This window comes from Chelonoidis abingdonii, chromosome 11, assembly GCF_003597395.2.
Source record: "Chelonoidis abingdonii isolate Lonesome George chromosome 11, CheloAbing_2.0, whole genome shotgun sequence".
Taxonomy (NCBI): Eukaryota; Metazoa; Chordata; order Testudines; family Testudinidae; genus Chelonoidis; species Chelonoidis abingdonii.
The window spans coordinates 15714748-15737103 of NC_133779.1; the positions used below are offsets into that span (position 1 = coordinate 15714748).

At 59.6% G+C, this 22356-nt stretch overlaps 1 protein-coding gene across 1 annotated transcript in view; it reads left to right on the forward strand.

The window, feature by feature from the left end:
* Positions 1 to 9289: 9289 nt before the first annotated feature.
* Positions 9290 to 22356, forward strand: part of LOC116834907 (immunoglobulin superfamily member 1-like) — a 123353-nt gene continuing 110286 nt past the window's right edge. Inside the window, exons 1-2 of the mRNA XM_075070525.1 lie at positions 9290 to 9621; positions 11203 to 11493. Of these exons, the coding sequence (XP_074926626.1) occupies positions 9384 to 9621; positions 11203 to 11493 (529 nt within the window). The 5' untranslated portion in view covers positions 9290 to 9383. The remainder of the gene's footprint in view (positions 9622 to 11202; positions 11494 to 22356) is intronic.

The following is a 22356-nucleotide window of genomic DNA, read 5'->3' on the forward strand; positions in this document are numbered from 1 at the left end:
GGTGGGGCTGGCTCCCAGAGTCGAGGGCTGGAGTGACCGAGCAGATCACCGGTCCAGATAACACCAGGGGAGTGTCACAAGCCCCCAGCTCTGGGAGTGGTGTGGGGTATCTCCTTGTTGCAGGGCTGGGGAATGGCTGGCTCAGAGGGGTGGGCAATAGGACATGGAGTCTCTCCCCTCTGGGGGCGCTGGCTCCAATCCAGCCCCAAGGCAGGGGCACAAGAAGACTCAACTGTCCTCACCAGTGTCCCGTATTCCTTTGTCCCTCCCAACCCCTGTCCCTGGGTGTGATCTTCCCTAGCAGCCTGGACACTGGACAATGCCTGGACAGGGACCCCGACACCATCGCCCCTCCCCTGGCAGAACCCCCAACCAGGGAGGAAATGGGGTCGGACTTTAACAGCAGCTGCAGTGACACCGGCTCCAGCCCAGCTCCTCTGGCTCCTCTGCATCCCTCCTTCCCCCAGGACAGTCACTAGCATCTCCAGGGCCAGCAGGGAGACGCCCAAACCCAGGGGATTTTCTGCCTAGAGACTCGCTCCAGCGAATGGGCCCGGGGTCGGGGCCGGAACAAACCTCTCATTTCACACAGCACCTGCCACATCTCCCCTGGTTCCTGCTCTTCTTATAACCGGGGAAGTCTGCACCAAAATTTTAAAAATTCTGTGCAAAAAACAGAAAAATTGTGCATGTAATTTTTGAAAATTCTGCATATTTTATTTGTCAAAATATCACAATAGAATCCTGCCAGTTTCAATTAGTTTGGTCATTTATTTCAAAATGTCTGCGAGTGTGTCTGTAACAATACAGACCCAAAAAAAGATTCTGGGTTTTTTTTGACAAATCGTTTCCTCACTAGGCACATTAATACAGAACGTTGAGTAATTCATTTAACTCACAGGACAGACCTGTATTTCCTGCACCTGTGAGAAGCAGTGCAAAGGCTTGGGGGAGTCAGGGGTAACGGAGGGGCTGAGGGCAGGGCCGCCTGGGGAGAGGGGGGCAAGTGGGGCAATGGGCCCTGTGAGCCCTGGCCCAGTGGCGGTCTGGCGGCGGGGGGCCCTTCAGCCGCTCCAGGTCTTTGGCGGCGGGGGGCCCTCAGTGCTGCCGAAGACATGGAGCGACTGAAGGGCCCCCTGCCGCTGAAGACCTGGACCGCTGCCAGGTGAGTACAAGCACCGCAGCTCCCCTGCTTTGCCCCAGGCCCCGGGGAGAGGGAAGGAGCCTGGGAGTGAACCTGGAGGGTGCTGGGTGTGGTTGGGAAAAGGCTTTGGGTGGGGGGATTGTTAGGAGCTGGGAAGCCTCCCCCATGCAGACCCTGGCTGACCTCAAGTCTCTCCCATTCAGTCAGGCACATCTGCCCCTGTCCCCATAGCCCCCATCCCCATGTGTCCCTGCAGCCTCCTCCCCTGTCCCCAGACTCAACGCTCTCACCCCACTAGCTCCTGAGCCCCAGTCAGTGACCCCTCATCACCTCTGGGTGCCCCACTCTGCCCTAACCGGGCTCTGTGGGCAGGTGCTGTGATGAACTTCTGCTCCTGGGGGGATTCTGCAGCACGGGGCAGGCAGAGAATTTTGCCCCCCAGAAAAAATACATTCTGCCCCTGAAGTGCTGCAGTTCCGCCTCTTCCCACCAGGGGCCGCTGTGGCGCCAGAACAGCCGGCTGGGTTCATGCCGCTGGCTGCTCTGGTGTCACAGCGGCCTCTGGTGGGAAAAAGGCGGAACTGCCGCACTTGGGAAAATGTATTTTCTGCGAGAAAAAGATAAGTATGGGACCAGAGCTGTCCTTACCTTACCCCGGCTCCGGCTGGTCCCCTTGGCCCCCACTCCCGCCCCTCGAGCTCTGCAGCAGCCAGCAGGGCCGGGCGGGAAGTGCAGAACCAGCCCCAGCTGAGCCACTGCAGGGTGCTGGGGGTTGGTTCCCCGTGCTTGCCACAAAGGCCTGGGGCCCGATCCTCCCCCCACGGGGGGGGGCTGCGTGGAGCCCAAGGAGAGCAGCAAAGGATACTGCCAGAGCCACCTAGCTGCCTTGCTTCACGCCGGGAAGGAGAGTCTCACCCCCTGGTGACAAGTATCAGGGGGGTGGCCGTGTTAGTCTGGATCTGTAAAAGCAGCAGAGAATCCTGTGGCACCTTATAGACTAACAGACGTTTTGGAGCATGAGCTTTCATGGGTGAATACTCACTTCGTCAGACGCATGTAGTGGAAATTTCCAGGGGCAGGTATATATATGCTAGCAAGCAAGCTAGATAGAGATAACAAGGTTAGTTCAATCAGGGAAGATGAGGCCCTGTTCTAGCAGTTGAGGTGTGAAAACCAAGGAAGGAGAAACTGGTTTTGCAGTTGGCAAGCCATTCACAGTCTCTGTTTAATCCTGAGCTGATGGTGTCAAACTTGCAGATGAACTGAAGCTCAGCAGTTTCTCTTTGAAGTCTGGTCCTGAAGTTTTTTTGCTGCAGGATGGCCACCTTAAGGTCTGCTATAGTGTGGCCAGGGAGGTTGAAGTGCTCTCCTACAGGTTTTTGTATATTGCCATTCCTAATATCTGATTTGTGTCCATTTATCCTTTTCCGTAGAGACTGTCCAGTATGGCAAAAGTACATAGCAGAGAGGAATTGCTGGCATATGATGGAGTATATTACATTGGTGGACGTGCAGGTGAATGAACCGGTGATGGTGTGGCTGATCTGGTTAGATCCTGTGATGGTGTCGCTGGTGTAGATATGTGGGCAGAGTTGGCATCGAGCTAATGCTCCAAAACATTTGTTAGTCTATAAGGTGCCACAGGATTCTTTACTACCCCCAGGTGATTCCCGCCCCTGCTCCACCCCAGAGCCCCCAGCAGCCGGGTCCTGCCTTCAAACTCGCACCCCGGCTCCTTCTGTTGCAGAAGTGTTGCAGTCCCGCCTCTGCCCACCAGGGGCCGCTGTGGCGCCAGAACAGCGGGCTGTATTCATACTGCTGGGTGATCTGGCGCGACAGCGCCCTCTGCGCGGCAAAAGGTGGAACTGCAGCACTTCTGGGGCAGAATGTGTTTTATGCAAGAAAAAAAAATTTATGCGGGACAGATGAATTCTACGTGTCTGCAGATGTGCAGAATTTCCCCAGGAGTAACTCTGTGTGTGTGTGTGTGTGCGCGCGCGCGCGCGCTGCCCCCTGCTGGAGGGGCTGGGCCCTGCTCTGCGTCAGTCGCATGGGTCCCGTGCCCTAGTCCAGTGGTTTTCAAAGTTTGGGTCGCGCCCCAGTACTTGGTTGCAGAATGCCAGGCACCCAGGGATGCTCAGCATAACTAATATATTTAGCAGTCCCTACCCAGCAGCAGGTCCGGCTCCTAGGCAGGGGGTCCATGGGACTCAGCGCACTGCCCCCTCCCCAAGCTGCAGCTCCATACTCCCATTGGCTGGGAACTGGCCGGTGGGAGCTGGGGTGGTGGTGCCTGTGGGCGAGAGTCACGAGGAGCCGCTTGCGCACCGCTGCCTAGGATCCAGACCTGCTGGCAGCTTCTTGGCTGCAGCGTGGTCTGTGGTGCCAGGATACCTGGGAAGCCGCCTTCTGCATCCTGACTGCGCCGCTGACTGAGAGCTGCCGGAGGTAAGCATGAGCCTGAGCCTTGAGGCTCCCCCCAAACCTGGAGCCCCTTCTTGCACCCCAACCCCCTCATCTTTGGCCCCACGCCAGAACCTTCACCCCCAGCTCAGAGCCCTGACCCCCTCCTGCAACCCAGCCCCCTGCCCCAACCCTGAGACCGCAGACCCCCCTCCTGCACCCCAAATCCCCCAGCCCCATCCCAGAGCCTGCACCCTCAGCCCAGAGACCCCTCCCAGACCCTAAACCCCTCATTCCTGGCTCCACCCCCACAGCCCTCACCCACGCACCCCAACCCTCTGCCCCAGCCCTGAACCCCCTCCCACACCCCAGGGTTGCCATAAAAAAAGTTTGAAAACCACTGCCCTAGTGGATCAAGTACCGGGCTGGGTTCTCAGGACTCCTGGGTTCTATTCCCGTGTCTGGACTTTGACCAGGTCCCCTCGCTCGGTGCCTCAGTTTCCCCATCTGTGCAATTGGGATGGTGAGCCTGCCCCTCCCCTCTCCAGATCTGTAATAAACACAGAATCACAAACTGCCCTGCTTGGCACCCCACAGCCCACCTCTCCCTACGCCAGGAATGTATGTAATACCTGAGGGAGATGGGATCGCTTGGGGGGAGGCATGGGGCCCTCCTGCTCTAACCACTAGACCCCACTCTCCTCTCAGAGATAGGGTATATTACAAGGTAGCAGCCAGGACATCAGCTTTACGCAGAGTTTTGCTGCAGTATCAGAAACTGCAAGCGAGCACTGGCTCTGGGCAGACTTCCCCTCTCGCAGTTTTATCGGCTGCTCCTTTAAGAACTTAGAATCTAAATTTATCCCTACGTCCCCCCCTCACAGGGGCAGGAAACGACAACCCCTCCCATCACCCCTGTCCCCGTCTCTGTCCCACACCACTTAGCTAAGAATAGATCCTGCAGAGGACATTACCTGAGACGGAGGTTGGCCAGGCCTCTCCATGTGACAAAGTGGAGAATTTTCTCAGTGCTTTATATGAGCATGGTGGGTGCCTCAGTTTCCCCTGTGTGCTGTGTGTGTAATGAGGTGGCAGGAGAGGGGGGTTGCTGGTGCAGAGGGCCAGATGTGACCTTGCCTGGATGCTGGACAATGCCTGGACATGGTGGAACCCAGCAAGTGATGACCTGGAGGCCCAGCCCATGTTGGTGGCTGATTCTGGCCAGTGGGAGTACAAAGGGCTGGGAAGAGACGGCCCTGGTGATCAGTTTGCCTGGGACTGAAGACACAGAGTAGAGGGAGGGACTGGGGGGAGGTGATAGGGTGGAAGCAGCTCGCTTTGGGCTGGGGACAAAGAGCAGACGGAGCCCACCTGGACTGGGACAGACCCTGCTGGCCGGTGCTGAGAAGGGCCAGGCCCGAGGCCCCTGAGAACTGCCTGGGCTGGGTTTGGCCGTACAATAAACTGGTGGCTGGTGAGTCTTGCCCACATGCTCAGGGTTTAGCTGATCACCATATTTGGGGTCAGGAAGGAATTTTCCTCCAGGGCAGATTGGCAGGGGCCCTGGGGGGGTTTTGCCTTCCTCTGCAGCGTGGGGCACCAGTCACTTGCTGGAGGATTGTCTGCCGCTTGAGTCTTTAAACCACGATTTGAGGACTTCAGTAGCTCACACATAGGTTAGGGGTTTGTTACAGGCGTGGATGGGTGAGATTCTGTGGCCGCAGGTCGGACTAGGCGATCATAATGGTCCCTTCTGACCTTAAAGTCAATGAATCTCTGAGACCCAAAATGTGGGTGTTGGAAATGAGGCCTCATTGCTGGATAAATCCTATCAGGGACGGGCTGTGCCATCCACCGCCCCTTTGAGGGGCGCTCTACTCACTGCCCAGCCCCCCATCCTGCTGCCCTGTGGGGGGTGAGTGACTGGGCGCTGGGACTGGGGGATCCCGATTGGCTCATGGGAGATTCTGGTCTGTGTCCCTCTGCAGGAAAACGAGCCGCACAGAGACCGAGCAGGTAGGAACCCGGCTTCTCCCTGCTCCCGATTGACTTGCCGGGGTCACAGGGCTCCTGGGTTCTGTCCCACCTGGGGAAGGGAGTGGGGTCTAGTGGTTAGAGCAGGAGGGCTGAGAGCCAGGACTCCTGGGTTTTCTCCCTTGGTCTGGGAAAGGAGTGGGGTCTAGTGGTTAGAGCAGGAGGGCTGAGAGCCAGGACTCCTGGGTTTTCTCCCTGGTCTGGGAAAGGAGTGGGGTCTAGTGGTTAGGGCAGAGCTGGGGATAGGGAACAGAGTTCAGTGTGAAGCAGGATGGGGGGCTCTCTGGGTGTGTTGGGGAATCTCCCTGCAGCTGGGGGGGTATAACATTTACAAAGGTATTTTCTCTTTTAGCATGGGGCTGCTGCTGGGCAGGACTAAGGAGAGGGTCCCAGAGGTAGCTGGTGTCAGCTGAGCTTCTTGCCTCCCTCCCCATCTGCTCCCTGGGGATCACCTTCCCCTCCCCCTCTAGTTCAGGGACTCCTTCTGTGTGCTCCCCATTCTTCCCCCCAGGTCTGGGGCTTTTGTGCCCCTCCCCCTGCACTTCTCCTTTGGACCTTCCCTGCCAGTGACCTGTTGGAAATCCCCATCCACTCCTGGCCCCCAGCCCCCCTGCTCTAACCACTAGATTCTGCCGCCATCTCTGTGCTTCAGTTTTTCTCTCTGTAATGACCCTGCTCCATGCTGTGGGGTGGGGGAGAGGTGACTGTGCAGGTTTCTGACCCCCCTGGCTGGACAGAAGGGTCGGAGCTGGGTGTAGGGTTCTGCTCTGGGCCGGCCAGGATTGCAGCTTAGTGGGTGTCTCTGTTCCACAGACTCCTCCATCGATGAAGAGAAAGAGACACAGACCCTGGTAAGTGTCCCCTGTTCCCCCTGGGGCCTGACCCCCACCCCTGACCTGCATGGACCCCGGAAGCCCCTTCTCAACGCCCCCCCCCAGCCTTTCCTGGCACACTCAGTGGTCTGGGGTGGGGGACGGGCTGCTGGGATGGGGGTGGGTTTATGGGATCACCAGCTGGAATTGCAGGGTGTCTGTGTTTCCCTGTCACTCCCTGCGGGAGGGGATGGGCCCTGCTCTGTGTGTGTGTTTGAGGGAGATTGGTGCATGCACGTGTGCACACACACACATGACTCTCTGTCGTTCCAGCCCCAGGACCCTGACCCTGGCACCGACGGACTCACCTACACCGAGCTGGATGACCACGTGCTGCAAGCCAAGTGGAGGGGCCCATCCCCTGCCCTCGAGCCCACCTAGCCCAGCGGGTACGTTGTGATCAGTGTTCGCTGGGGACCCCACAGTCAGAACCCCCCACAGCCATGGGGCACCAGCCCCCTGGGGGCAACGGACTCACCCCCCTGCAGCACCAGCCCCAGAGAACTCTGCTTCTAGGGAAGATTAAGCGGGGGCCCTCCCCTCCCCCTGCTGCAGCCCTATCCCATCGAGTTGCTGTCCCCCTGCCCCACCCAGAAACACGTGTGGAGGGCTGGGAGGGCTCAGCACGGGGAGGGAATGCATCGGGACAGATTTTATGTTTTGCATCCTGTTAATATCCAGATTTGTAACAAACACAGATCAATAAATAACTCCCCGCCCACCCCCAGGCACCTCACAGCCCCCCTATCTCTGCCCCATAAGTTTGTGTCACACCTGGGGGAGATGGGATTGCTCTGGGGAGGGGAAGAGGGGGACCCTCCTGCTCTAACCACTAGACACCACTCCCCTCCCAGAGCCAGGTTATATTATAGGGTCGCTGCTGGGGAATCAGGTTTACACAGAGTTTTATAGGCAGTAGCAGAAACAGCAGAACGCTGGCTCTGGACACGTGTCCCCTTTTCACGGATTTTTTTGGTTGCTGCTTAAGCAATTCAGAATCTAAATTTGTCCGTCCCCCATCCCATTACGGGGACCGGAAACCACAACCCCTCCACCCCTCTGTCCCGTCTGTCTCACACCACTGTGCTAAGAATAGCATCTGCAGTGACGCTACCTGAGAGGGAGGTTGACCAGGTCCCTCCACCCTCATGCTCCAGGGTGGGCGATGGGCCCAGCCTAGTCAGGAAGGAACCTCTGCCCTGCTCCATGGGAGAGGGTCGCTCTGTGGGGGGCACAGTGTGTGTGTGTGTAGGGGGGGATCACTCCTCTGCTCTGAGCTGCTGCTCCAGGGAGGCTGGATTGGACTGTTGGAAAAGGTCAGGGCAGCCTGAGAATCTCTTGACATCTCCTGAGATTGCCCCATTTCCAGCTGGTCCCCAGACTGGACAGCTCCCATGTGGGGCTGGGACGTGATGGCAGGGGGTGGAGAGGACCATGCAGCTGCAGGAGGGGATGTGGTTTGCTGGGCGTTGCAGGGAGCTGGCTTTGCTCTGGCTGCGGTAGATTTGGCCTGGAGACTGCAGAGAAACCATCTGATGGGGAAGAAAGGGGCCGAGCGCATCACAGGCTTCCTGGAGCTGCAGCCCCCGCGCAGTTCCTCATTCCCCTCGCACTCGGGCCTCAGGCTCCGTGGAGCTCAGCACCAGGGTGTTGGTGGCAGTGCTGAGGGGCCTCCCATTGCCCTGTCATGGTGTCTGCTCTCACCGTCCTCCTCCTCGGTGAGTATCGGAGACAGTCAGCGTTTGTGTCCATGGGTGGGGATCTGAGACCAGGGTGTAGGATCCAGTTGATCTGAGATCTGGTCCCTAATGACCTGTCTCCTTTCCAGGCTGCTGGCTGGCCGGGCGGAGCAGGGTGTTGGGACGTGAGTATCTGTTGGGAATGGGGCAGGTGGGGGAATTTCCACACTCAGGACGAGGGACACGAGTGAGGCGGGGGGCACAGATCCCCCAAAGGGATGATCCTGCCAGACCTTTGCTCCCTTCAACACCCAGAGGTGAAGACTGAGACCTCGCCCCACTCATTGCAGCGATGGGCACCTGTAACAGGATCCCTGCAGGGCCCTCCTGGCTCCTGCCCCCCTCCCCCGGGCTGAAAAAGTCACGCAGAGACCTTGGTGCAGTGCAAGGTTGTGTTTCCACCCCTTTTGCACTGTACATACCGTCCCCTTCTTACAGTCCACCAGCCGGAGAGACGGGGCCAAGCTCTCTCTCTCTGCTTCCCCTCACTGCCTTTCCTCCAGTGCAGTTTACAGCATGCCCAGCTCCCCACGGCTTCCTTCCCGTGGGGCTTTTTTCCAGTCCCAGCCTGATGAAGCAGCCGCTGTTTCAGCTTCCCAGTGAGGGCCAGGTGATCTACCCAGCGCCAATTCACCTCCCTTAATTGAGGCTGGAGTGACAGAGGGTCAGCGAAGCCGTTTTCTGTCACAGCATGACGCAGGGAGAATTCACTGGCGCTCAAAGCTGCGCATCCTGTGCATGCAGCTCATTGCCGGACAATTGGGGTCAATGCGGTTTTTTAGAATATTTTAAAGAATAATCCGTGTTCAGCCCAACTCCTGCAGGGCTGCAGCTCGGCTACAATGTTAGAAACACAGAAGGAGGGTGATTCTGAGCTCAGTCCCCAGGGTCAATCTGGAGTCACCTCTGACTAGCACAGGGGCAGGGCTGAATTCACCCTGGAGAACTGAAGGAATCTGAGACTAAAAATCTCCTTCCCGCCTCCTGTGTCTCTCCCCGGCTGTGAGCCGCGGGGCCGGGCTGCACCCCAGGGATGGGCAGGGGGTAAACCGCTGGAGCGACAGATGGGCAGAGGATTGAGTCAGACGGATGCGGTTTGTGTCACCCCCACTTACTGCCTGTTTGTTTGTGACTCCAGAGGGGTCCTACCCCAAACCCTCCATCTCCATCAGCCCCAGTGGGGTGATTCCCATGGGGGGAAACTTCACCATCTGGTGTTGGCATCAGCTCCTGGACATGAGCATCCAACTCTACAAGGCTGGAGATGGGAACTATCTGACTTACACTGACCCTGCCGGCTCTGAGGCTGAATTTCCCATCACCAGTGCCAGACGGGACCACGGGGGCAGCTACACCTGTCGTTATAGCAACAGAACAGACCCACCTGCCTACTCGGAGCCCAGCGACCCTGTGCAGATCATTGTAGCAGGTGAGGGGCCCAGTCCCACACCCAGCTAGATCCTCGGGGGCTCGCACCGATGGGCCACTCAGAGCCAGGCTCTGCCCTGAGCCCTGGGCCCAGCAGAGGGGATGCCCGGCCGGGGAGGGGGGACAGAGTCACTGGGGGGTGCCAGCCAGGGGGGAGCAGCCTTCTACTCTGCACATGATCTGACGCTGCCCTGGTCACCGCAGTGTCGGGTGCCTGCCAGTCGAGCATTAAGCGACGTGGCCCCGTCTGTCACAGGCGGGTCGTTCTCTCTCGTCCTCTCCCTGGGGGAGGTCTGCACCCTCTGCGGAGGGTCTGGTCTGGGGCGGTTTGGGGGTTCAATGGCTGCAGTGCCCCAGGTTGATAATGGAGAAGGCCAGCCGGGGGAGGGCGCTTGGCCTTGGAGCCGGAGATGGGGAGGTTTTGGGGGGGGGCGGGCCTTGGCGGCTGCGGGAGCTCATTCTCAGCCTGGGCCCGGACCCGGAGGAAGTTCTGTCCCCTGCCCAGACAAGCGTGTCCCTGATTGTGGCCGGGCCGGAGGCAGGGAGCCAACACCCTGGGGTCACCCCAGAGCTGTGGGCTGTTGTCGGGTGTCTGCCCTGCAGCTGGGGGCCGGCGGGCGGCACCCAGGTTAGCTCTGATGGAGCTGAAAATAGCAATGGAGCTGTGGCCGGACAGGACTAGTTGCTCGTGTGTGCACCCGGCGCCCTGGGCGGCTTGTCCTCGAGCGCCCAGCCCGGCCCCACGCACCCGGCACTCGCAGCACCCTGCAGCCAGAGCCGGGAATATGCTGGGCTCAACCCTCGGGCACCTCAGAGATCAGGGCAGAGACCTCGGACTTGACTCCGTCTGCGGGAAGCCGATGCAGGGAGCGGGGGCTGGGCGTGGTGCCCTGGCAGCAGCCTGTGCTGGGGAGGAGCCGCGCTGCAGCATCTGTGCCAGGTGGAGTCTGCGAAGGGCTGATGGCTTCCTGCCCAGCTCTATCAGTGTGGTCCGGCCAAGAGGCGCCCGTGGTGGGACCCAAGGGCAGGTCATTGCTGCCAGGATGGGACGGCATCTCCTAGCCCAGCGCAGCTGGTGGAAAGCGCTGCTCATGGGTGCTGTTACTTGAGAGCTCAGCGGCTGCGGGGAAGCCAGGAGCACCCCAGGCTGCAGCCTAAACCCACCAATTGTGGGCAAGTGCTGTCAGCCACCGGAGACTGCGCTACACCTACCGATGCCTCCCGGTGCTGCCCTCCGCCCCAGCATCATCCCTGCCTTGCTGGGGTAAGCTCAGCTGCTGCTCTTCGGCCATGCACTGCTCCAGAGAACAGCTCAGTTGCTCTGTGTCCAGGGCAGCCAGATGCAGTGAATGAGGCCAGGGCAACACACGGGCATATGAGGATCCCAAGCACTAGGGAGCTGCAGCTCAGTGTCTGTGGTGCTGGGAGCCCAGCTCGCAGGGCCGGGATTCTGGGTGGGGGGAACTCTGGGATCTGGGTGAGAATCTCTGCCTGGGGGCCCCTGGATCTGCCCAGGGCTGGTGGAGGCTGGGGCTGGGTGGGTGCCTGGGTCTGGCTCTCACAGCCTGTCTCCTGTGCGCAGATCCCAGCTTACCGAGACCCTCCATCTCCCTGAGCCTCACTTCGGTCACTGCCTCAGGGGCAGGCGCCACCATCCGGTGTCAGGGGCAGCGCCGGGACGTGAGGTTCTTCCTGCACAAGGCTGGAGACCTGAACTTGCAGCGACAGATGGACCCGGCTGGTGACGGGGCCGAGTTCCTCATCCCCACCGTGGGCCGGCAGCACGGAGGGAGCTACAGCTGCAGCTACCGGCCCCGGTCAGAGCCCTTCGTCTCCTCGCAGCCCAGCGACACTGTGCAGCTGGTGGTAGCAGGTGAGAGTCCCAGCTTGGCATCCCTGCTCCTTGCCCCACACCCAGCCAGACTCTGAGGGGGAATCCGCTAATGGGACACCCAGCCCTGGGCCCAGCAGAGGGGACGTCTGGCCAGGGAGAGGGGACGGAGTCACTGGGGGGTTTCCCAGCCAGGGGGAGCAGCACCCGTTGGAGATTTTGGACTAAGGGCGGGGAGATCCCTGCCCCTAAGTTTCCTCTAAGCTGCTCTAGGCACCTCTCCCCCGGCCCTGGGCTGCTGCAGCGAGAGAGGGCTGGGGGGAGTCCTCTCTCCCCACTGCAGCCCTGAGGCAGCCTGCACCCCAAACCCTCAACTCCCAGCCCCATCGGAATTCCCCAGTCCACAGACGAGCCTCACTCACCCCCACCCACCAATCCCCTGCCCCAGCCCTGAGGCCCCTCCTGCACCCCGAACCTCTCAGCCCCACCCCCATCACACATCACCTCTCTTGCACATAATAAAATTCCTTCCACACCTGGATTTAAGAAATGAGCAGGAACATGGCCCTGCCTCCAGGAGGAGCTGCAGAGCAGGGGCCTGTCCCAGGGGGATGTTCCCCCGGCTGCCCCAGCTCTGGCAACTGATGGAGGAGAGGAGTCAGGCCCAGGAGCTGCTGAGCCGGCATTGGCCCCCAGCCGTGAAAATCCCACCCCCTGGAATGACAGCGACGATCGATGCTGAGTCGTGGAGAGTCGGACGATCGCTGAGTCGCTGTTTCAGCCCCTACCCCAATGGACACTGGTTCTATTTCTGCAGGGGGAACCAACCCATCGCAGCCCGGAGATGCACGGGCTCCCACGCGTCTGGGCATCATGGGACCAGGTACTGGGAGGAATCTATTGAGTTACAGATTATGGGGCAGTTTCTCCCCAGTGGTTGCCCAGGGAGAGGGACGGAGGCTGTTCTCAGGGGCAGTGACCCCGCTGCTGACAGATCTGGGAGGGGAGCTAATGGGGCAGCTGGAGGCTTCCTCTGGGGGCAGCTGGGCCCATCAGTGGCCACGGGGGTGGGACCTGCAGCGGCACATGGACCCTGCTGAGGCCGGGGCCGAGTTCCGCATCCCCACCGTGGGCCGGCAGCATGGAGGGAGCTACAGCCGGACCCTCGGGGGCTCGGCATTTATGGGACGCTTAGAGTCAGGCTCTGCCCTGAGTCCTGGGCCCAGAGGTGGGGATATTTGGCTGAGGAGTAGCCGCTGGAGATTCAGGGCTGAGGGAGGGGGGATCCCTGCCCCAGGGGGAGCTACAGAGCAGGGGGGGCTTTTGCCAGAGGATGCTCCCTTGGGCTGCCCCTGCTCTGGGGACACACAGAGGAGTCGGGACCCAGGGGCTGTCCAGCCGGCACAGGCCCGTCACAACAATCTCCCTTCTCCCATGCAGAATGACTCTTGACGATCAATGCTGAATGGTGGGGGGGGGGGAAGGGGGGAGACGATTGCTGAGTCACCATTTCAGCCCTTTTCCTCACCCCGATGGATGCTGGTTCTATTCCTGCAGGGGGAACCGACCTGACCCAGCCTGGAGCAGTGCCGACTCCCACCCACCCGGGCAGCGCGGGACCAGGTACCACGGCTGGGGGAATCTCTTGAGTCACAGATTATGGGGCAGTTTCCCCCAGTGGCTGCTCTGGGGAAGGGATGGAGGCTGCTCTCAGGGGCAGTGATTTTGAGTGCAGAAGGTGGGGCCCTCAAGGATTCTAAAACTTAACACTGACCACTCCAGGCTGGTATTCAACTCCCAAGGTCACAGCTTCTCTCTGACATTGGCTGGGTAAATGCTGCCACCACCCAAGTGCAAAACCCCTTTGAGAGGCCAGGCAGGCGCACTTGAGAATTCCTCCCTGTGGGGCCCCCTCAAGCCCTTTCACCCCCCTGTCTGGGGGACGAGCTGAGAAAGAAAAACAAAGGAAATCAGCTGTTGCCACCAGCTAATTAAACAACATGTGCACACACCTCTTAGGACACAAAAATCCAATTCTGTTCTTAAAAAAGGTAAATTTTATTTAAAAAGAAAGAAAATGCATCTGGGAACTCAGGTTATTGTTAGATTTTAAAAGAGTAATTCCAAGGATTAAGCTCCCAGACTAGCTTTCTTGGGGTCCAGCTTAAAGGTTTCAAGCAAAAACAAAAGCATTTGGGGTTAGCACAGAGGAATCCACATGCCACAAAGAAATAAACAGAGATAAACCAAATAGCATCTTCCTAGACATTCCCTGATCTGCTTACATCTCTGGGGGTTTCAAATGAGTAGTTTCTAGGTATGATTCAGATGGTTTTTCATACCTGGCCCAAGCTTCTTACAGCATCGCTCTGCCCTGTCTGCCTCTCCCCGGAAAACAACCACAGACAGACAAAGGGGAAGTTTTTTTCAGTTTTAAAAGGCTCTAGCCTTCCCATTGGCTCCTTTGGCCAAGTGCCCGCTCACTTCCTGTTACCTGTGCAGAGCAGTGCTGCTTGTTAACCCTTTACAGGTAAAGCAAATACAGAACAGCTACTAAGAGGGATTTTATAGCTAACTGGCTGGCTGAGTGTCCATAAAAGGGAGCTACCCCCTCCCCCTTCATTTATCACACCAGCGAACTCTGATTCACTTGTGATCATTCCCCACTGAACTGATTTCTCCTTCTCCAGCCGATGGAGAGAAAATGCAATTGGCCTCTAGGTCGCCTCGGCCTCTCCTTGCCCTGCCCCAGCCACCCCTCCCTGGGCTCCTTGCGGATGGATTCGCGTTGTTGCCCTGTTGAGGGGTGGAGGACCCTGTGTCTCTTGTGTCGCTAGCCCCAGCTCCCTCGGTCCTGGATTCAGGGGGAAAGTATCCAGGAGACTCTCCCTGCAGGCCCCTGTATTGGCCTCATCGCTGGGGCTGGGCTGTGGGGACGGGGCACAGTGACCGTGCTGGGGGCTGCATCTCATGACCTGTCTCCTCCTGCCTGCAGAGCCCAGCTACCCCAAACCCAACATCTCTCTGCGCCCCAGCGGGCGGGTTGCCCCGGGGGCAGCAGTGACCGTTCGATGTGAGTGTCAGTGTCGGGGAGCAAGGGTCCTTCTGAGTAAAGCTGGAGACTCAGATGCACGGCGTGTGATAGACCTTTCAGGGGACGTGGCTGAGTTTCCCATCCGCAGTGTGAGCCAGAGAGACGCGGGAAGCTACAGCTGCCAATATAGCACCAAATCTAATCCATCTGTCTGGTCAGAGCCCAGCAACCCTGTGGAGCTCATAGTAGCAGGTGAGGAGCCTGGCTCCATGTACCCACTCCCAGCCCCACACCCAGCCGGACTGTCAGGGGGTCTTGCCCTGGTGGGACGCTCAGAGCCAGGTTCTGCCCTGGGCCCAGTAGAGGGGACACCCAGCTGGGGAGTGGGGACGAAGTCACTGGGGGTTATCCAGCCTAGGGAGAGTAACAGCCACTGGAGATTTGGAGCTGAGGGAGGGGGGATCCCTGTCCCCAGGGGAAGCTGAAGAGCAGGGGCCTGTTCCAGGGCGATGCTAATACGGGCTGTCCCCACTCTGGTGATGCACAGAGGAGTCAGGGCCCACGGGCTGCCTGGCCGGCACCGTCCCCAATACTGAATTCACTTCCCACCAGCCGGGACAATCGTATACTCCTGGGGGAATTCTGCACCAAAAAATTAAAAATTCTGCAAAATGCTGTATTTCCTGCTCCTGTCAGAAGCAGTGCAAAGGTGTGAGGGAGTCGGGGGTAATGGAGGAGCTGAGGGAGAGGGAAGGAGCCTGGGAATGAACCTGGAAGGTGTTGGGTGTGAGTGGGAAAAGGTTTTGTTTTTTTTTCAGGGGGCGGGTTATTAGGGAGCTGGGATGCCTCCCCTATGCAGACCCTGGCTGACCTCAAGCCTCTCTCATTCAGTCAGGCACATCAGCCCCTGTCCCCACAACCCCCATCCCCATGGGTCTCTGCAGCCTCCTCCCCTGTCCCCATGTGTCCCTGCAGCCTCCCTCCCCTGTGCCCAGACTCAAAGCTGAGCAGCCCGTCTGTGACCCCCCCCCAGCAGCCCTGGGTGCCCCACTCTGTGGGCAGGTGCTGTGATGAACTTCTGCTCCTGGGGGGATTCTGCAGCGCGGGGCAGGCAGAGAATTTTTTTCCCCACAGAAAAATACATTGTGCCCCAGAAGTGCTGCAGTTCCGCCTCTTCCCACCAGGGGCCGCTGTGGCGCCAGAACAGCGGGCTGTGTTCATGCTGCTGGGTGATCTGGCGCCGCGCGCCCTCTGGTAGGGAAAAGGCGGAACTGCAGCACTCCTTGGCCAGAAGATATTTTCTGCAGAGAAAAAAAAAAACCCAAATTATGCACGTCCTAAGGTTGCCAACGCTCCAGAATTGGCCTGGAGTTTCCAGGAATTAAAGATGAATCTTTAATTAAAGATTATGTCATGTGATGAAATCTCCAGGAATGCATCCAACCAAAATTGGCAACCCTAGAGCGTCTGCAGCTGCACAGAATTGCCCCAGGAGTAACAGAGTGTGGATGCAGTGAGGTGTCTGTTAGCCCTGGCGCTGTCCCTGGGGCTGGGCGCTAAGGGCAGGTTACAGACACACAGGGAGGGGTTTGTGTCTCCCCATCTCACCCCTGTTTGTGTGTGAATGCAGAGCTCCCTGCGCCTGGACCGTCCATCTCCGTCAGCCCCAGTGGGGTGATCGCCCTGGGGGCAGCCGTCACCATCCGCTGTCAGTGCTGGTGCGAGGCCAGGAAGTTATTGCTGTATAAAGGTGGAATCCCAATCCAGGAGGTGTATGCTGATGGGGACGGGGGTGAATTCACCATCCCCAGCGCCAGGCGGGAAGACTCAGGGAGCTACAGCTGCCAATCTCGTTCCAGATCGGAGCCGCCCAACTGGTCGGATCCCAGTGAATTCATGCGGATCGTTGTAGCAGGTGAGAGGTCCAGCTTGGCATCTCCACTCGCAGCCAGACCCACAAGGAGTCTCTGGGCCAATGGGACCCTCAGATCCAGGCTCTACCCTGGGCCCAGCAGAGGGGACGCCTGGCCATGGAGCAAGGACGGAGTCACTCAGGGGTTCCCCAGCCACTGGAGTTACGGGGATGATGCAGGGGGGAATCCCTGCCCCCAAGCGACCTTGGGGTGTCACTAAATCTGCCTGTGCCTCCATTTTCTCTTGCAAGAATGGGGGATAATTATCCTTCTTCACCTATTGTCTGTGTCTCTGCAGCACTCAGCACCTCTGACTCCCAGCCCCCTCCTGATCTAAACTGGGGCTGGGGACAGAACCCAGGAGTCCTGGTTCCCAGACTGGGGGACCCCATTAGGTAGACAGATGGGTACAGAGGGATTCTCTGGATTTTAGGCAGTTTTGTTTGTAGCTCCCAGGAATCTAGGGTTGCCAGGTGCCTGGTTGAAAAGGGACCCTGGCGGCTCCAGTGGGCCCTGCCAACCAGGTCGTTGTCAGGTCAATGGCACAGCGGGGGCCCAGGGCTAAGGCAGGCTCCCTGCCCGCCCCAGCTCCGTGCAGCCCCTGGAACTAGCCGCCAGGTCCCTGCGGCCCTTAAGCGCCGGGGTGGCCAGCGAGGCTCCACGCGCGGTCCCTGCCCCAGTGCCGGCTTGGCAGCTCCCATGGGCTGGGATCGCAACTAATGGGAGCTGCAGGGAGCGGAGCCTGTGGGTGCAAAGGCCTGACCCCCTCCAACACTACACCCCCTCTCCCAGCCTGGTGAAAGTGAGTGAGGGTGGTGGGAGCTGGGATGGAGTGAGTGGGGGCAGAGCCTCAGAGAAGGGGCGGGGCACGGGGTGTGACTAGGGTGTTTGGTTTTGTGTGACTCGAAAGTTGCAGTCCCAGTGGGGACGGACGCCACGGATCCGTGGGAATGTGGGTCCTTGGGAACGTGGGGCAGTGGACAGATGGGAGCATGTCTCTTGAAGGATCAAAAGATGGATTAAGACCTTGTCTACATGAAAACTGGACCCGAAATGATGGATCCCGTGTGGTTCCCAACCCCCACTGGTGATCTCAGAGTGAATCTGGGCTGTCGGTATTAGCACCCCCTGGTTTGATTCAGCGAGGGAAGGGGGGAACCCCACTCCCCAGCCACTGAAATCCCCCTCCCCCATCCCGGGACTGACATTGATGATCGATGCTGAGTCGGGGGTAGGGGGTGATCACTGTCGGTGTTTCATCCCTGCCCCGACAGACGCTGGTTTTATTCCCGCAGGGGGAATTGACCCAACCGAGCCAGGAGCGGCCCCAATTCCCACCCGACCAGGCACTGTGGGTCCAGGTACTGGGGCTGGGGGGAATCACCATCGGACCAGCTCTTAAAACAGGCTTGCGGTGCCTAGGGGCTGGGGCTGGGATGGGGACGGTGAATCTGGTGGGTGGGGCCCAGACATCACAGGGAGGGGCTCATTGACAAGAGGGGGATGGAGAGACAGCCCAACTGCGCCTCGCCCACTGTCAGCCCCCCAGCTCCCCCAAAGCCTCCTGCCCTGTAGGTCCCTGCCAGGAAGCTGTGGGGGATCCCGGGGCGGAGCAAGGTCTGGGGCACTGGGCCCTACTGGGCATAGGCGGGCTGGGGCTATAATCCCCTTCCCTAGGCCCCATGATGTCCCCCTGGCAATAGGGGTGACCATTACCCAGAATTCCTTCTCCTTGCCCTCCCCACACTGGATTCTCAGGGGATCCCCAGCCCACCCCCCATTGATGTTCTGCTGCATCTGGCTGGGCCCTGGGCACCATTGGGATGTTGAGAGCAGCAGGTGACGTCCCAGCCTCCCCCCGTGCGCACTGCCTGGCTGTGTTTGGCAGCAGCCAAGATACCCCGGGGATGGGCTCACTGCACAGCAGACAGGCCGGGGCAGAGGTATCTGTGGGAGTAGACAGAGGGGCACTACAGGGGTGTCGGGTGGCTCAGGGGGAAGTTCAATTGCCCAGGCACTCTGTTCACTGGGGAAACAGAGGCTCAGCCCCCCAGGGCAGCAGGATGTGGCCTCCCCTGAGGGATCCAGCGCCAGGGAGGCCCCAGAGCTGCAGCACCTGGGAGACTCCAGAGGGGGACTGGCCCAGACCTGTTGGAGAGAGGGGTTGGGGGCTCTGCTCCCAGGGCAGCGCCAGCTGCCAATTTCCCCGTCGAAGCCGCCAAGTGACTCTCCCTTTCCCCCCGCAGAAGCCCCCCCGGAGCACCCAGATTTCACCCACGCCAACGTCGCCCGCCTGGCGCTGGGTGCCGCGGTTCTGCTCGTCCTGGGGCCGATCCTGGCTGAAGTCTATTACAGCCACCCCAGGGAGGCATCCTAGGTGAGGCGACCCCCCCACTTCTGTGCCTCTTACTCCCTGCAGGTGCAGGACCCAGGGCGACACGGGCCCCTCTAAACCCCCCCCCCCATCTCTCTGCGCCCGCAGGAGCCTAGATCTGGCCGTACAGAGAAGAGAATCTCCCCAGGGGAGGAATCGCTTCTCCTTGGGGGACTGAGATGCTGGCACAAACCCCCTGCCCCCAAACACCCCTGCCTCGAAAATCCTGCCCCCCAGACTGCTCCCGACCTGACTGCTGCACCCTAGGATTGACTCCCCCAACTTCTGGCCCCACGAGCATCAGCCCCTGTGATACCAGCTAGAGGAGCTGCCCCAGCGCTGTGCACATTGGGCTCCCCATGGAGCAGCCCCTGGAGGGTGTTAGAGGTCCCACTCACTGCGCCAGCCGGGCTGGTCTCTGCCTGGGGCTGTCAATGGGGAGCGGGGACGCTGCGTCTGACCCTGGTGCTGGAATAATGGCACTTACTGCCCCCCCTCAGGCGTCTGTCCCCTTCCTCTCTCTGCAGCGGGGTCCCCCACCCCCTTTTCTCTCCCCCTTTCTCCCCGCCCTGTATTTCTACTGTATAACCCCCCAGAGCTTCCTTCTTCCCTGACCCCCAAATCTCCCCACCCCAGGGGGTGGCTGTGATACCGGAGCCTCCAAATGTCCCCTCGTGGTGGGTTCAGCCGATGAAGGTGAGTGAGAAGTTCAGGCAGCATCACGAGAACCTGGACAAATGAACATTGGGGGGAAAGTTGGCGAGACAGAAAGACGGGATTAGTCCAACCCAAGCAGCTGCAGGACAGACCCCACGGGCCGGGCTGGGGCCCACCTGAGACACAGGAGAAGTGGGGAAGCAGAAATCTGTGACCCAAAACTGGGGTGTTGGAAACGAGGCCTCATTGGTGCATAAAATATTGCGGTGATGGGCTGTGCTGCCCACCAGTCTTTGGGGGTCTTAATGAAAGAGACTCGCTTCACCCTCATGGCTGTCACCCCCCCCCGTCTACCGGGCCCCCAGGCCGTTTGGACCCTGCTCCGCACAGACGTCCTGAGCAGAGCGGCCAGAGAGAGGGACCCCGACACCATTGCCCCTTTCCCGGCTGAACCCCCAACCTGGGAGGAAATGGAGTCAGACTTTAACAGCAGCCGCGGTGACGCCGGCTCCAGCCCAGCTCTGCCGGCTCCTCTGCCCCCACGTCCCCCCCGGACAGTCGCTAGCGTCTCCGGGGCCAGCGGGGAGACACCCAAACCCGGGGGATTTTCCAGCTAGAGACTCACTCCAGTGAACGGGGCTGGGGCTGGAACAAACCCCTCGTTTCACACGGCGCCTGCCACGGCTCCCCTGGTTCCTGCTCTGCTGGGTCTGTAATAGCTGGGCCCAGGGGTCAATGGGGGGTTTGCCGTGGAGCTGAGCAGGCTGCGGGCTCTGGACCCTGCCCCCAGCCTGTGTTCGACCCTGTTCAGTGTGGGGCTGGGGCGTGTTCACACCTTGGGGCCTTTATTGCATGTCCAGGAACATAGCAGCCAGGGCACAGAGAGGTTTAGCCGCCGGCTCTTCTGGGCCCCCCGCCGCCCGGGTGTTTGGGGGGACCTGGCTGGGAGAAGCTGGGAGTTTGGAGGAAGTAGGTTGGGGGTGTCAGGAGGCGGGTTGAGGGGACTGGGATGGGGGACAGGAGTTTGAGGGCAGACAGGCTCCCCACAGAAGCCGAGGAGGTAGGAGTGTTGGGGTGTCTGAGGGGGGAGGGGAATTGATACCCCTCAGCAGCTTCCCCTCTCACTGCCCCCCTCCTACTCCTGCCCCCTCAGTCCTGGGTCCCTCATTTTCTTTCTGCTCAATCTCCTGCCCCCCACACCCCTCTGCCCAACATTCCCTGCCCCATAATGGCCCCCCCATCCCTCACTTTCCCCTTTTCTTTTCCTCCTCTCCACCCTTTCAGATGCTCTTGTCCCCCGCACATTCCCAGCCCCCCAATGGGGGATGGGACAGGCCAGGGGCAGAATGGGGGGCTATGGGGCCCAATGCATGAATATGGGGGGGTGAAGGGCAAACAAGCTGGGAAGACAGAGCTGGGACATTTTCAGGGGGGTGTTTCTTTTGAGCTTTGTCCCCATGTTCTGGCCCCCTCCCCTTTCTAGGGGGCTGGTTGCCCCCACCACCACCCTGGGTGTCTCTTTCGCAGCATCCTGATGTCAGAGAGGGAAGCTCGGCTCAGCCGTCGGCCCCTCTGAACTCTGCCCCGGGCCCTGAGCTGCGCAGACCCACGGCCCCAGGGATGGGTTGGGGAAGGGACACGGGGCCTTTCACCTCTAGGGGGCTGGGGCTAATCTGTGTCCTTTTCTCTAAGCACCAGACCCCCACCTTCCCAATCACTAGACCCCGTCCCCTCCCAGAGCCGGGGTATATTACAAGGTAGCCCCCAGGATATCAGGTTTATGGTGAGAATCACTGGAAGTACCAGAAACAGGAACCGAGCGCAGGCCCTGGGGAAACTTCCCCTTTCACGGATTTATCAGCTGCTCCTTTAACAACTCAGGATCTAAATTTACACTTACGTCCACCCCCTCACAGGTGCCAGAAACCACAACCCCTCCCAGCCCCCTGTCTCTGTCCTGTCTCTGTGCCAGATCACTCAGCTAAGAACTGCGTCAGTGATGGTACCTGGAAAGAGGTTGACCGGGCCCCTCCATACGCTGGGCCCAGCTGGATCAGGAAGGAATCTCTGCCCCGCTCCATGGGAGAGAGTCGCGCCGTGGGGGGGCACTGTGCGTGTGTGTGTGTGGGAGCCCTCCTCTCCTCTGAGCTGCTGCTCCAGGGAGGCTACACAGGCCTGTTGGAAAAGTTCAGGGCAGCCTGGGCACCTCTTGATGCCTCCTGAGATTCCCTGAGATTCCCCTGTTCCCAGCGGGTCCCCAGACTAGGTGTGACGAACTGGGAATGTTCTTAATGTTGCTCTGAATACTGTGTTGGTGCCGCAGTGTCCCCTATGCAGTTCTTAAGTATCTAGGTGGTGGGATAAGGGTGTGTGATTGCTACAGAGGAAGGGGCTAGTGCACATAAATGCCTGGCGCTCTGTCTCCTGGCAATTGATGGCCTGGCCCTTTCTCTGCAAAGGTGCCAGCTGAAGGTGTTGGAGACAAAGGGATCAGGTGACCTCCTGGCCGGAGAAAGGAGCTGAGCAGAGGAGGAGGGACTGGAGGGGGTTGTTAGTCTGGAGCTGGCAGGGGACGAGGAGTGAAGTGCAGACGTGGGGATCTGGATCACTGCCCCCCCAGAATGGACCCAGCAGAAGGGTCCTGTTCTCTGTACCTAGAAGCTCTGTTTTAGACGCTGTTCCTGTCATCAAATAAATCTCTGTTTTACTGGCTGGCTGAGAGTCTCATCTGACTGCAAAGTGGGGGTGCAGGACCCTGTGGCTTCCCCAGGACCTCGCTGGGGCGGACTTGCTGTGGGAAGCGCACGGAGGGGCAGAGGATGCTGAATGCTCCACGGAGAGACCCAGGAGGTGAAGCCGTGTGAGCTTCTTGCCCTGAACAAGTCTGCTCCAAGGGAGAGGAGGCTCCCCAAAGTCCTGACTGGCTT